The sequence below is a fragment of the Bubalus kerabau genome, chromosome 16 (genome assembly GCF_029407905.1).
Source record: "Bubalus kerabau isolate K-KA32 ecotype Philippines breed swamp buffalo chromosome 16, PCC_UOA_SB_1v2, whole genome shotgun sequence".
NCBI classification, from domain to species: domain Eukaryota; kingdom Metazoa; phylum Chordata; class Mammalia; order Artiodactyla; family Bovidae; genus Bubalus; species Bubalus kerabau.
In genome coordinates, this window is record NC_073639.1 from 50,210,189 (window position 1) to 50,226,320 (window position 16,132).

Sequence of the window (16,132 nt, forward strand, 5' to 3'; positions counted from 1 at the left end):
GCTGAGTCCAGCAGGGGGAGGGGTGGGTCTGAGAGCAAAGGCCCAGGATCCAGACATGCCTAGGGTCCTGGGGATTGGATCCCTCCTGCATCCAGCCCTGGGCAGCTGGGCCGTGGGAGTCAGGGAGCCCGTGCCTCTGCCCCTGAGCCTGCCAGCATGGCTGTGAGGCTGCCAGATCCCAAGATGCTAACTGGAAGCTGTGTGATCTCCGGCTTTACACGTGGGGGTGGGGATCAGGGGGAACTCAGCTTTATATGTGGGGGTGGGGATGGGGGGGAACTCAAGACCGAGATTGCAAAGCACACAGAGCAACTGTTGCGGGAGGCATGTGGACGATGGGGTGACATGGAGCCAACACATCAGCCGCCCCGACGCTCTCTGCACAGAGGCGGGGCTGGAGCAGCCCTCCCCATACATGGTGGCTTCAAGCACCTACGAGAAGTTCAAACCTTGTGCTGCTCTACCCAGCAAGTCTACTGCGGTAATTTGTCCTACAGACGCACTTGCAGTGACGGGAAGGGTGTCTGCTCACAGATATTTATTGTTTGCAGCAGCCAAAGACTGTTGTCACCTGACATGGATCCACAGAGGCTTAGAGAAATCCCGGAGTTGAGGGTGGGGGAAGGGGGGTACCCAGTGGTGAAAATGAATGAGGCAGGTCCGCATAGACAGAGATGAAGCAGTTGCCAGGATGTACTGATACGTCTCTCAAAAGCACAGAATGGTTTTTACAGCACACAACTCTGTGTTTAAGGAGCAGAGGGTGACACGAAGACTGTCTCTGAGGTGACAGAGTCAGCCCTGCTCTGGGCAAGGGGCTGGGAGACACGAGAGGGGATGGGGCCCATGTGTTCACCTCCGCCTTCTGTGCTATTTACTGCATTTTCCCAAGTAGCGTAGCATCTTTACAGCAAGCATAGCCTGAGAAATTGGCCCTGGCTTTGTCTCAGTCCTGCAAGGAGCCCTCGGGCTCCTGCAGGGCCCCTCACCTCACCCCTGACATGGGGGGAGGTAACTTCTCCAAGAGGGTCCCCTTTCCCATCACCATGTGGTGATCCATGATGTTTATGACAAAAAATGCAGAGTGCACCCAATCTGGGTCAGAACGCACTTCAGTCCCCAGCTCAGTCCTCCAGCCCAGAGCTGACCACCTTGAATGGCTACAGAACCCTTGGGCTCTCTGCCCTGTGTTCTGTCTCTCCCTCCTGTTGGCCTCCCTCTGGCAAGTGGGCTGCACAGCAGTCTTTTTACCTCGAGATGGAGATGCCCCCGGCTCCACCCTGACTCCACCCCTGCATCCTTGCTCCTGGCAGCTACCCTCACCGCCCCTTCCCCACAGGAAGCGAGCTCTCCCTCCTGAGGGGGGTTCAGAGACAGGAGCCCTCGGGATCCCACTGTCAGCTCCCCCTGAGCAGTGGTTTCTCAGAAGAGTCTAGGATAAATAAAGCAATAGCTGCTTTTCCTCTAAGGTAGTAGCCTGGGTCTGGTTGAAGGACAGGAGGATAATTAAATTTGCCAGGAGGGGATGCTGAGCCCACAGCAAGGCACTGTCCCCAGGACATCAGGGTCAGGTTCATGGACAAGCTGAGCTCCCCTAACACCTGATTCCTCCTCCTGCAACTCTTTCCCAGGTCAGTGCCTGCATGCCTGGGGTTCTAGAGGGGAGAGAAGGATGACAGGCAGTGGCCCAGCCCCAGAGCTCAGCCAACATGCCCACCAGAGAGGCAGCAAGGTGAGGACTCAAGGAAAGGGCCCTGGGAGCCCTGGAGGGAGAGAGAGGGAGCAGGAGGGAGAGAAGTGGGAGGGGTAGAGGACGGGGAGGGAGAGAGATGGGAGAGGCAGAGGAGGGGGGAGGGAGGAGGGAGAAGGGAGGCACTCTCTGCAGTCCCCAGTGCCCAGCTCAGCACCATCCCAGGCTCTCAGGCTCCATGGAGGGTGCAGGGTCAGAAGAGGAAGTTCCTGGTCCACACACAGCCTGAAGGCCTTGGCTGGTGAATCAGCAAAAGGGAGAGAGCGGGCGGGCTTTCCTGGTGGTGCAGATGGTCAAGAATCTGCCTGCAATGCAGGAGACCTGGGTCCGATCCTCAGTTTGGAAGATGCCCCGGAGAAGGGAATGGCGATCCACTCCAGTATTCTTGCCCAGAGAATCCCAAGAACAGAGGAGCCTGGTGGGCTACAGTTTATGGGGTTTCAAAGAGTTGGACACAACCGAGCAAATAACACACACGCACAGAGGGCAGGTGTGCAAGTCAGAGCCCAGAGGACGAGCCAGGAGCCAGTGGGAGCCTGTCAGCTCCCCCTTTTGCTACATAACAGGCAAGGGAACTGAGGAGTGATGTAGGGAGACTTTCTGGATCCATAAGAGAAAGGCATTTAGGACAGCCCCCTTCTGGGGAAACCCACAGGGTGAGGCATCACACCCTGGGAGAGAAAAGGGCAAAACAAGAGACTTTTCAGCTCCCTCCTCCCACAGGACTCCCATTAACAGGGAAATGGTAGTCCCGACTCTGTGCCCAGAGCACAGGACCCTACTGTCCTTTCAAAGAATGAAAGGAGAAGGACAACGTTGGGACGCATGCTGTGATACTGCCACGTGGGGAGGTCTGGGGTACCCAGGCTCAGGGGACCCCAGTCCCCTGCCTACTCCTCTCTGACATGGCTCCACTGGCCACATCCCAGGCGGGTGCTGCTGCTGACATCACTGCAGTCTCAGTCAGCCTGAGTGCCTGGGGCTGGGTGCTCAGAGCTCAGTACTCATGACTCAGTGCTTGGAGCTCAGTACTTGGGCTGGGTGCTCTAACTCAGTACTAACAACTGGGTGCTTGGAGTTCAGTTCTCAGGGCCGAGATGCATCTGACTCCCTACTACAACTCCACAAGGACAGGGTCCCCACTCATGTCACAGGCAGGTAAGCTGAGGTTCAGAGAAGGCACTTGCCCAAAGCCATGCAGAGTGTTAGGGGATGGACCAAGCATTCAACTGACCAAGAGACAGAATGGGGCCACTGCTTAGGGATAGAGCTGTATACAGTAGGTACTCATCAGAGTAAGTGATGTGCACCCTTGGAGACATCATCCTGATGGTGAACTGAGCCCTCTGCCAGCACCAACTAAATCCTGGCCCAGTCTGTCTCTGATACACCCACCAGGACCACAAATACAGCTCAGAGAGGTGCCAGTTCACTAGCCCCAGGGCTGCCTTGTAATTAGGTTCCACCCCACACCCACCCCGTGCCCTCCCTGGCAGCCAGAGCTGGGGGCATGGCCTCAGGTGGCTGCAGCCCAGGCAATCCTCTAACCATTGGCCCCGAGTGGACATGGGCCCCGAGAGGTGGGGGAGGGCTTCTGGTGAAAGCAGGTGCCCCCCACCACCACTGCAGCTCCAGTCTCAGGAGCGCGTGGTGTGCCCTAGCCATGCCCTTCCTTTCCCACCAGTGGCTAGATTTAGAAATGCCCAGAAAAACCTGGAGTTTGCTTCAGGACATGGACTCCTCTGAGTCAGAGACCACAAACACCATTGCCCTCAGAGAGGCAGCTTATATAAATTCATGAGGCCATCTGGGAGCTTGCATACATAATAAACAAGCAAGACTATTCTTCCAGAAAGAAACATCTTTATCTGCATTTCTTTTCCCAAAGTTCCTCTTAGTGGATATGTCATTTCTCTTCCCTAGAAAAGAATAAGCAGCATTTTGCTGCCTTCCTAAAAGCACAGTGCGAACATGATGATGAATGGCCCCTCATGAGGAAGGCGATAGGGAGTGGTGGGGGCTGTGGAGAACTGCAGTGCAGACCCCTGCCTGCAGGGGCCATGGCTGCTTGCTCAGGAGTGGAAGCTCTCTGTGGTCAGATCTTTTTTTTCCTTTTTTAAAAAAAGAAAACCAGAAATCCAAAATTTTAGATAATAGCTGAATTTTGAAGTATCGACAAATGACAAAAAGGCCATCATTAAAAAGTCTACAAATAACAAATGCTGGAGAGGATGTGGAGAAAAAGGAACCCTCCTACAGTGTTTTTGGGAATGTAAATTGGTAGAGCCATTATGAAGAACAGTATGAAGATTACTCAAAACACAAAAAATAGAGCTACCATACGATCTAGCGATCCCACTCTTGGGCATATATCTGGAGAAAACTATAATTCAAAAAGGTACATGCACCCCTAAGTTCACTGCAGCACTATTTCCAACAGCCAAGACAAATCAGTTCAGCTCACTTCAATCACTCAGTCGTGTCCAACTCTTGGCGACCCCATGAACCGCAGCACACCAGGCCTGCCTCTCCATCACCAACTCCTGGAGTTCACCCAAACTCATGTCCATTGAGCCATCCAACCATCTCATCCTCTGTCGTCCCCTTCTCCTCCTGCCCTCAATCTTTCCCAGCATCAGGGTCTTTCAGACAAAGACAAATATCATGTGATATCACTTATATGAGGAACCTAAAATATGATACAGAAGAACTTATCTATGCAACAAAAACAGACTCACAGACATAGAGAATAGATCTGCGGTTGCCAAGGGAGAAGGGAGCTGTGGGAGAGAAGGACTGGCAGTTTGGGGTTAGCAGATCAAACAGTTATATACAGGATGGATAAACAACAAGGCCCACTGTATCGCACAGGGAAATATATTCAATATTCTGTGATAAACCATAATGAAAATGAATATGGGTATATGCATAACTGAGTCACTTTGCTGTACAGTAGAAATCAATACAATATTGTAAATCAACTATACTTCAATAAAATAATTTTTTGAAAAAAGAAATATTGACAAATGGGGGGCTTCCCTGATGGCTCAGACAGTAAAGAATCTGCCTGCAATGCGAGAGACCTGGGTTCGATCCCTGAGTTGGGAAGATCCCCTGGAGAAGGGAATGGCAACCCACTCTAGTATTCTTGCTTGGATAACCCCATGGACAGAGGAGCCTGGCGGGCCACTTTCCATGGGATCACAAAGAGTTGGACATGACTGAGCAACTAACACTTTCACTTTCATGGACAAAAGGGCTAACCAAAACAGGTCTACAGGCCAAAGTCAGCCTGCAGACCACAGGCTGTGACCCTGTCTTAGGGAACTGCTCCTTCCCTAGGCTACCTGGCTGACGGGAACATGAGGGGGCCCCTGGGGTCCAGCTCTCCCAGGGGCACCTGTCCTGGCACAGAGCTCCTGCCCCCACCAGGATAGATGCCCACACTCAGGCTTCTCTGAAAGAGCCCACGAGGGAGCCAGGGGCCAGCGCCCTGGAGAAAGTCTGAGCTGTGCTGCGTGGGCCTCCAGTGCTCCCGCCAGTTCTGGGCTGTGCCCACCACCACCTCACCTTGAGCATCACCAGGTTCAGCCATCACATGTCTGTCTTAGCACAGCTTTCCCACATTAGACAGCAAGCCTGTGCTCTGAAATGCAAGCCTCGGGTGGGGATCCCAGACACAGGAAGGACTGAATTCCCAAGGCAAGAGATACCTTCAGCCTTTGTTCCAGAGTCTCTCTGTTCTCACCTCCTCCAAATCCTGCCTGTTCTGATTTCCCTGCCTATAAATTCCATGCATAAGTCTGACACTGCGGTTACCGTCGCTTCAACAAGAAACCCACCTGCCCCTATCCCCGGATCCTGCCTGGACCAGCCCACCTGAGCAGCCCGACAGTAGGAGCCTCTGTTCCTCGGTCCCCGGCGCCCCCTGCTGGTCAATCCTTGGAGATGAGGGAGGTTCTAGCATCTGTGCATCTGCAGTCCCCGTGCCTGGGAATCGGGGTTACAGACTAACCCCACATGCACTCAGCATTCCAGCGTCCAGGAAGAACACTCTGTGTTTCCCTAAGCTCCTCTCCTGGGTGGAACTGACTCCCTCATCCATGCACTTGTTCAGCCACATGGCACTGGGAGTCAGGAAGGAGCCCTCAATGATATGCTCTCAGTCTTTAGCAACTGCTTCTCCAAGCTGTGAATCGTTACTCACTCATTTGGGATCATTCCACACAAGTGCCTCAATGGGAGTGTATCACACAGGCCGGGGTTCAGCCCAGTCTCTCTTGACTCTTATTTGACTCACTCTGGGAGGAAAGGTCTTCCAAGAGCCAACCACCAAGGAGGAAGCTGGGTGGGAGAGGAGCCAGGAGAGACGGACAGAGAGAAGGGCTTGACAGGTGGATGTAAGCTCAAAGGAGAGAACCTGTCCAAGAGCCTGAGACCTGGGCCTGGAGGCAGAGCTTAGGAAGATTTAGCCTCAACATCAGGAAAATAAAAGCATCTGTGCTGTTTTTACTAATTCTCCAAAAGCACCACAGATCTGGCATCTACTTGTGATAACTGCCTTGTTTTTTTTTAAATGTTCATGAAAATGTTCATTTTTAGCATGGATAATTTTAAACCATTTTCAAATCGACCTTTCCTGGCAATGAGTAGATATGATTTGCTTCCATGAAGACACCCACAGGCTGTCTAAATCTGGCATCGCCGCTGAGTAGGGATGGATCTGTAATCACAGATGCTCTGTGACCCCGGTTTCTTAGTTTCCTGGACCGAGCTCCTCCCTTCCATCCTCTCCCACCCACAGGCACAAACACAACTTCCTGCTGAGTGTTGGGAGCCCCTGCCCGCTCCCACTGCTCTGCAGACCTACCCACATCATACAGGAAATCAGATTTAGTCCTTGGTATTTTAAGGATCAGGGTTTCCCAGGTGGCGCTAGTGGTAAAGAATCTGCCTCCCAATGCAGGAGACACAAGAGATGTGGGTTCAGTCCCTGGCTGGGGAAGATCCCCTGGAGGAGGGCATGGCAACCCACTCCAGTATTCTTGCCTGGAGAATCCCATGGACAGAGGAGACTGGTGGGCCACAGCCCATGGGATTGCATAGTCTGACATGACTGAAGTGACTTAGCATACACACACCCACGTAAAGGATGCAGAGGAGGAAGCTCTGCTTGTGGGCCATCCATGGGCATGGCCACCAGCCTAAGCTTTGGGGTTGGAGAGCAGAGCTCAGTTCCAGACTCTGTCCCCAGGTGACCTCAGGCAAGTCCCCAAGCCCTCATCTGTGATGGTGATGGTGAAAGTCCCCCACCCCCCACCCACATGGCAAAGCCCGAAGGAGGCAACAGACCCCAAGCAGTCCTGTCTTTACTGTCATCAGCAGGCACCCAGCTCTGTGACCCACCCTTGGACCACAGCTGCCTCCAAGGACTCCAGAACCGCCCTTGTCAGGGGAGCACCCTGAAGACCCCCCTGTGGGCAGAACACTAGCCCTGCTGACTCTGGGTCTGCCCTGGCCACAGCTCACTGTCTTCTTTGTTTCCTGTGTCCCTGGTACTCCTCTCCCCAAAGGCAGTCTCACTAGCTTCCTCTGCACCTAACTTCCTGGCGGGGATCTGTCCGACTCCCTCCCTTCAGACCCCAACCAAAATCACCCAAGATCACCCGTCTCTAGTGAGCACACACTTGGAATCAGACTAACCCTAACCTGCCCCTCTTATCTGTAATGATCGGCCTGGCCATTTTCACAGGACGTGAGCACAAGCTTGACCTGACTTTTACAGAGGAGATGGCTGCACCCAGGGTCTATTCAGAGCGCGGTCTGGAGCCAGTAGAGCCTGAGCACTACTCAGGCCCCACCCGGACCTGTGGAGCCTAGGTCAGCATCTTCACAAGACCCAGTGGTCCCTGAGCACGTGCAGTTCAGGCTGCTGGTCTGTGGGCATCGGACTGGGCCAGGCCACGGATACACCTCTGACACGTGGCCTAGAAAGGATAATTAACAACACATCTAAACAATCGAGAGATTTTGCACAAAACTAATCTCCAGTTTTACTCAATCGAAGAAGGGGCAACATCATCTGCATCCGCAGTGGCTGCCCGGTCAGCTGGGTGAGGGGTCTCAATTCACCTTGCCCCCACCCTCCATGACGGCCCCCACTTGCACCACTCTCAGCCCCCCAGAAATTCAGGTCTGAAGTCCCTGGCACCTTTCCTGGGAGCTGCACCAGCCCCTGGCCACTCCTGCTCAAGCCTTTGCATCTGCTGCTCCCTTCTCTCACGTCTGCATGGTTCTTCCCTCACTCCCCTGGGATCTCTACCCATCACCCCCAGCTCAGGAGGCCCCGCAGGGACACCTCTGTCTTCCCACCTTACCCTACCATGACTGCCTTCACATGCTGTCTCTCCATCCCCACTCAAGATCTTGAGCACTGAATTTTCCAGAATAAGGCAAAACCTAGGGGTCACCTGGAACTCAGCAATTCACTGATGAATGGATGGACGACAGGCCGGGCCACCCCGCCCTCTGGGCCTCACTTTCTCCACTTGTCAAGGAAGGGGGCTTGGCCACAGGACCACATAGGTTCTGCGTCAAGGCAGCACAGTGCCTCTTCCAGGGACTAAAGAGAGTGGCTGGATCTTCCCCATGACACCAGAGGGACGCTGAGTGAGCCGTGAGGGCCAAGGCCCTGGCAGGAGGGAGGACAAAGAGGCCAGTGTGGAGGACAGAGGGGAGGACTGAGCCTCTTGGAGGCTATGCTCCTCATTTCTGGAGCCTGATGTGCTAAGAGACACGAGTGGGAGCAGAACCTGTGGACCAGGACAAGCAAGGGAGGCAGAGAAAGGAACCAAGTGGATGGACGGCTGGAATGGGTCCACCTCTTGCAGTCAAAGTAGCTGATGCTTGGGTCCTGCAAATAGGGACTTACCCTCTCCACTTCAAGGCACTCTTGCTGTCTTATTTCATTTTTCTTTAAATCACTAGCAGTTGCCCCCGGCTGGTCTCCCCAGCTACCATTGGTTCCCAACCCAGCATGCTCCCTGATTTAGGATCAAAGAACTGCAGGTCAACAAGAGAAAGGGTTTTGACTGAACACGCGGGAAGGCTGAAAACAGAAAGGGAGGAGCACCGATCAACTCATCCCTAAATGTCACACCTTTAAAAAACCATTCCCACTGGAAGTGTTGGGGCTCATACCTGCCTGGACAAAGACTCACCACGAAGGGTGCTGGGCAGAGAGGTGGGCTCATGCCCCTCAGGCCTATGATAGAACCATCTGCTCTGAACCTCTAAAAACTCACTACCCAAAGGACCCAGACACGTCAGACCTGGGCTTCATTTCATGCGTCATCAGGATTCCCAGGCAAAACCCAGAGGCTTTTGGCGATTCTGTCTGATGGGGTTGCTGAAAAGTCTGCTTACCCAACTCTCACTTGATGCTTCATCACAAGACCAAAGGGGGTCGTCTGTCCAGATAGACAGCATCGGGCATGTACACGCGTGGACTGTGTAGGGGTGTCGGGCCCCCCCACGTCCCCCGGAAGTCCTCTCTGGAGTCTCTATAAGTAATTCACAGTCTGCTTGGAAAACCCATGATGTGCTTTGCAAACAGGAAGATCCCCATGCTCACTGCCCTCCCTCCATATACACCAACCTCATCTATTCCTGCCTGCTGTCCTCTGCACTTGCTGGTTCTTAACCTGGAATATTCCTCTCCCAGGCCTTCTAGAGATGAGCCTCTTCTGGCCGTTCAATTGTCACTTCCTCGGAGACACCTGCCTCCTCCCCACCACCTCCCTCCTTCCCACCTGCCATCTCTTCCATCCTTCTCCCCAAGGGTCTTCCTAAACTTATTGCTCTTTGAAATTACCTATTTAGTTGCTAATTTGTTTATGATCTGTCTTTCCCACTAGAATATAAACTACTCCAAAGCAGAAATGCACGGCTTTTCTTGTTTACAAATGAAACTCCAGGCCTGACACCTTAGGTCCCTGATGGGTATTTGTCGAATGATGGTGGATGAGATTTCGATCCTTAGGTAAACACTGCTTGCAGCCTGGGTGTTGCTATAGAGATCTCTCCTTCCCTAACAAAACTGATACAATCGTGGGCTTATCAAATATTTGCTGACACCCAATATATGCAGCACCTGGACTACAAAACCTCAGGAGAATAGAGTCTGTTCATAAACAGACAGACCCAAGAATGGATGTGCCCCGAGAGAGTGGGTCCCTGTTAACTGGAGGTGGATTTGCCGGAGTGCCTCCCAGGGAAGGTCATATGGCCAAAGAGACCCACCCTGTGCTGGCACCTCACTTCCCAGCAGGGTTCAGCGCTGCTGACGAAGGAGGAAGAAGAGGTCCCTACCCAGCTCTTGCCTCACTATTCTGAGAACGCTGTCCCAGCATCACCCAAAATCTTCAAAAGGAGCCAGAAATTCAGAGTCATAAATAAAATTTTTCAATTTCCAAAACACAGTATGGGATGAAACCAAACTTGTCTCTAGGTGCCTGGCCTGCTCTGCTTCTTAGGAGATCCCAGGAGGCATCCCATCACCTCGCTGCTCTCCCGCCCCCACCAGGAAAACTCAATTTCCTTTGGGGCCCTAAGAAGCCAAGGAAGCCATCACGCACAAGGACCCATTGTGGTTCAGAGAATCCCATGCCAGGGCATTTGCATTTTTGTTTTGCCTTGTCAACAGCAGAAATTTATTTCTCACAGCTCTGGAGGCTGGAAGTCTGAGATCAGAGTGCCAACACAGTCAGGTTCTGGTGAGGGCCCACACACTGTGGACTGCCAAACTCACTCTGTGTTCTCACATGGTGGAAGGCGGCAAAAGAGCTTTCTTGGGTGTCTTTCATAAGGGGACTAATCCTGTTCATGACCATCACATTAAGTATTAGGATTCCAATGTGTGAGTTTTAGGGGGACACAAAGTTCATGCCATATCATTATCATTGTTGTAATCATTCCTTCTATGACTATATAAGATTTTATCTAGTATAGAGTTGGTGGACATTTGGATGATTTCCAGATCTGAGTTATAAGTAAAGATGCTACGAACACTTCTGCACATAACTCTTGTCATTTCTTCATTCCTGTCTGTAGAATTGCTCTATCACAGGGCAAGATATACTTTTAGGAAGTCTAAGGTTTGGCCCACCTAACATCTGTCTTGTTCTTGTATAAACACAAGTGTGGGGGATGGAAACGGGGGGAGGGTAGGTAGGGAGAGGCAGTTTGAGATAATATTCTTTTTTATTAATTAATTAATTTTATTACTTTTGGTTGCAGTGGGGCTTTGTTGCTGCTCAAGTGCTTCCTCTAGTTGCGGCAATCGCGCTTCTCACTGTGCTGGCTTCCCTTGTTATGGACCGTGGGATCCGGACACGCCTGCGTCAGCAGTTGGTGCACGCCGGCTCAGTATTTGTGGCTCCCTGGCGCTAGAGTGCAGGCTCAGTAGTTGTGGCCCACAGGCTGAGTTGCTCTGCAGCATGAGGCATCTTCCCAGGGATCAGACATATGGACCAGGGATCAAACCTGTGCCTCCTGCATTGGCAAGCAGACTCTTATCCACTGTACCACCAGGGAAGTCCTGAGATAATATTTTTTAGTAGATTTTAAGCTCTGACATACTTTAAGGTATCTGGAAGGCCAGGATGAAGATTCCTGTTTTTGCAAAACTATCCATGATTATCAAGGCCCTTCATTTTTACTTCAAAATCTCTGTATATTCTTAACAGAATCTTTCAAAAAGGAGACGTTTTTAATTATGCTGAGGTCTAATTCATCAATTCTTCCCTTTTTTGGGAATTAAATCTAAGAACTCTTCACCCAGGTCTAGGTCCTAAGGATTTCTCCTATTTTTTTTTTCTAAAAGTTCTGTAGTTTCACATTTTATATTTGTCTGTGATCTCTTTCAAATTAATGTTTGTATAAACTGGGAGGTTTTGGTTGAGGTTCATTCTTTTGTGTAGGAACATACATCCTTTTTTCTATGGATGCTCCCACAACATTTGTTGAAAAGACTATTCTTTCTCAGAGAAATTGAATTGCTTTTGCCACTTTGTCAATGTAATGTATACAGAAGTAGAAAAATAATGTTGCACATGAAACATATAATGTTATAAACCAATGTTACCTCAAAAAAAAAAGGCAAGCAGCAAAAAGGATAGCAACAATAACAAAAAATTAGTTGGGGAGAAACTATTTGTAAATCACTTATTCAACAAAGGACTTGTAGTTGGACTGAATAAAGAACTATCAATATTGTGAGAAAAAAAAACTGTCTACATTAACAGAATTAAGGGGCGAAAAGCCACATGTCTTCAGTTGATGCTGAAAAAGTATTTGACAAAATTTAGTACCCTTTCATGATAAAAAGCAGTCAGCAAACTAGGAGAATGGTTAAACAAACTGTGGTACATTTATACCATGGAATCAGTTCATTCTACTCAGCAATTTTGAAAAATGAACTACTGATACAATTGGAATGGACTCCAAGTGTATTATGCAGAGCAAAGAAGTCAATCTACTATATATTGTCTTATTCCATTTATATAGCATTTTTGAAGTAACAAAATTCCACACAGAGAATAGATTAGTGGTTGCCAGGGGTTTGGGACAGAAGAAGGGGAAATTAGAGGGGTTGCCCAAGGGAGCCTGTGTTGATGGAACAATTCTATATTTTGGTTGGACATGTACACGAAACTACACACGATAAGACTGCCATATAGAGAACTAGAGAAGTCTGAATAAACTCTATGGGTTGTACCAATGTCAATTTCCAATTTTGTTATTGGGCTATACTTAGGGCATCTGCATTTTTAAAGGCCATTTTTCTCTCCTGTTAAAAGCTATGCTTGCCTTGAACCAAAGAAATTAATCTCCATTCCTTAGTGCTGACCAAGCCAAATAGGTAATAAAGATGAAATATTCTGAAGCAGAGAAACCCAGCCAGGAGGGGCTCCTTAACGTGAGGGTAGACATCTTGGCCCTCTTTGGAGAGGAGGACCCAGGAGTCAGCTGGGAATCCCCTCCCCCACCTCAGGACTCACTCCTGCTGGAGCTGGAAGTCAGGTCCCTTAGAAACAGGTCCGAAGCCCAAGGTTTCCTATGTCATGGCAGAAATGCTCAGAGAACATGGTGTGGCCACCCTGGACATACATGCTCCTGCATGTCACCACTGGCAACACCTTCTCTGGACATCCAGGCACACTGCTTATAGTCGAGGACCATGCTCTGCTGGATCCCATGGCACAGGAAGGGTTTCAACACCCAGTGATCCAAAGGCAGAAAATGCTGCAATGACCACCTCCCAGGCTGCACATGAATCCTCGAGAGGGACCCAGAGTCTGCACAGATGTTGCCCGAGTAAACCTAGAGCAAAGGGGGTTTCACCAAAGAACTGGAGCTTCGCAGATGTCCCCAACCACTGGGCTTCCCTTCCCATCTGCCCTGCTGCAACCGAAACCCCTGGGGACTGACGACAAAGACCTGACCCGGCCTCCACCGTGGGCTGATGGAGAAAGGGCGCCTCCTCGAAGCCCAGGAGCCCCTCCCTGCCTGGCGCTTACCTCCAGTGGGACCACCTGCATCAGGATAGCAAAGTTGGTGAGATGCGTGCAGCGGCAGACGGAGTAGCTAAGGTTCCCTTCCGTGAGCGCACAGCCCTGGTTCGACCAGATGCCTTCTCCGGAGCTGAGGACACAGAAGGAAAGGTCAGAGGGAAGCAACCGCCCAGCCTTGCCCCAGGGGCTGAGAAACTGTTCTCACTCATCAGGCTGATGACTCTTGTTGATCGGGCCACAAGGGAACAAGCACCTGTTTCCTTCTGGGAGGGGGAAGCTGTGTAGCCATGTTAGCACAATCACTTTGGAAAACACCTGGTCTGAGGTCCAATAAACACGAAGTGTCTCTCGGCCACTTGAAGGTCTTCTTTGGAGAAATGTCTATGCAGGTCTTGTGCCATTTTTCGATCAAGTGTCTTTGTTTCTGTTACTGAGTGGTATGGACAGTCTGTATATTTTGGAAATTAACCCCTTGTCGGTCACATCATTTGCAAATACTTTCTCCCATTCTGTGGTTGTCTTTTCTTTTTGCTTACGGTTTCCTTTGCTGGGCATGTACTCAAACAAAACTCTAATTTGAAAAGATACGTGCACCCCAATATTCACGGCAGCACTAGTTACAATAACCAAGACATGGAAGCAGCCTCAATGTCCACTGACAGATGAATGGATAAAGAAGATATGGTACATGTATACAGTGGAATATTACTCAGCCATTAAAAAGAATGAAATAATGCCATTTGCAGCAACATGGATGAGCCTAGAGATGACCACACTAAATAAGTCAGAAAGAGAAAGACAAATACCATATATACTTACATGTGGAATCTAAAATATGATACAAATTAATATATTTAAGAAACAAAAAGGACTCACAGACACAAAGCACAGACTTGTGGTTGCCAAGGGGGAGGGGAAGCGGAGGGAAGGGTTGGGAGTTTGGGACTAGCAGATGCAAACTATTATAGATAAAATGGGTAAACACGGCCCTACCATATAGCACAGGGAACTATATTCAACATCCTGTGATGAACCATAATGGAAAAGAATATGAAACAGGATGGATATGTATATATACCTGAGTCACTTTGCTGTACAGAATAAATTAACACAACATTGTAAATCAACTATACTTTAGTAAAAATTTCATAAAAATGGAGTGTGTAGGTCCTGCAACCCAGCAACCCCAGCTAGAGAATGCTGAGCTATGTGCACAGGGACACATCTGGGATGTTTCCTGAATGACGGGTGATGTTAGAGAACACTTTAAAGTTACCTAATGTCCACCTCCCTGGTGGCTCAGACAGTAAAGAATCTGCCTGTGATGCAAGAGACTCGGGTTTGATCCCTGGGTCAGGAAGATCCCCTGGAGAAGGGAATGGCTACCCAATCCAGTAATCTTGCCTGGAGAATCCCACGGACAGAGAGGCCTGGCAGGCTACAGTCCATGGGGTTGCAAAGAGTTGGACACAACTGAGCGACTAACACTTTCACACTAATGTCTACCTCAGGGACCTGGATAAGGCATGAACACTAGTACAAAGCAACATGTATTCATACGGATAAAACACACAAACATAACATCCAATGTTGAGTGCATAATAATGAAGCAAGGGCATGACGCAAAAGAAGATCAAATATTTTCTATGAATATAACTACACACTATACATAAGTTATTCAGAAAACTCCCGACAGAGACAGCAAAAGACTAGGATAAGATGTAAACATCTTTTACGTGTTTGCTTTTCTTTATAATGTTCTAATTCTTTAAACAATCACATTTTGACATATTACCTGCATCATGTCTTCAAGTACAAACCAAGACAAAAATTACTTGAAGCAAGGGTGCTCAAATGCTAACTGGGGTTCATTCTTGTGGTGAGAATATTAGCAATTACAATTTTCCTCTCTGTACCGCTGTATATTTTCAAATCCAAAAAAAAGAGAGAGAGATGTTTAAATGGTTCTTCCCAGAAACTGCAACTCTGAGTGATCAGCAAAGACAAATCTTTGCTTTGGCCAAAGGCAGGGGCCCTTGGGGAAAGGTTTTATAAAGCTGAAGCAGTTTAAAGGCTCTAGTTCCGCTTTGCTTTATGTTCAGTTTTCATGACAACATCAGATGTGAATGAGGAATGCGGCCGTCCCAGAGGGTGGTGTATACAGACAGTCCTGCCTGCTCCTGCTCACGCCCAGTGAACGAAACACACACGGGCGGCATCTTTATTTTCATCCCTGAGGCATATGGTGTCCCCATGAGGATGCTGTGATCATAACTCTGGGTGAGCCTTGGGCAGCATGCAACCTAAGGGTGAGTGGGGTTGAAGGGGTCATCGGGCAGGGACTCGGGGTGGTGCTGAGCCTGATGACATGGGAACAGGGACTTTGGAGGCAAGGTTCATGTCAAGCGAGGTGGGGGCATTTAGCAGAGACCAGACAGCACAGTCAGGACCACTGGAACCTATCAGTTTAGAGCCGCCACCCCCCGATGAGATCAGAATAAAAGGGCCTTAGAGATGGGCAGGAACTCCCCCACCATGCCGCCTGTTAGGGCTAACTGGCTCCCGTTCCTTGAGGAAAGCCAGAGACACCTGCTGCTGGGCTGTATGCGACCTCTGTCTACTGAATATACGAATGCCATACTTGAATTAGAGGGTGACCGGAAAACTAGCAGGCACAGAATTTGGGGAGCACAATCACAGGGGTGGAAAGTGCACCTTGCATGGACGCCAAGAGTGACAATGAATTAAAAACCAACCATGAAAGTCACATTTTCCCAAACAGAGCCATGAAGGCGTGACGATGTCTTCA

The 16,132-nt window shown here is 49.8% G+C and overlaps 1 protein-coding gene across 2 annotated transcripts in view; it reads right to left on the bottom strand.

Moving 5' to 3' along the window:
* The window catches only part of ADGRD1 (adhesion G protein-coupled receptor D1), a 177,804-nt gene that overhangs the window by 41,828 nt on the left and 119,844 nt on the right, over positions 1–16,132 (bottom strand). For both annotated transcript variants that reach the window (XM_055550008.1, XM_055550007.1), the window contains one exon: positions 13,330–13,453. In XM_055550008.1, the coding sequence (XP_055405983.1) occupies positions 13,330–13,453 (124 nt within the window). The remainder of the gene's footprint in view (positions 1–13,329; positions 13,454–16,132) is intronic.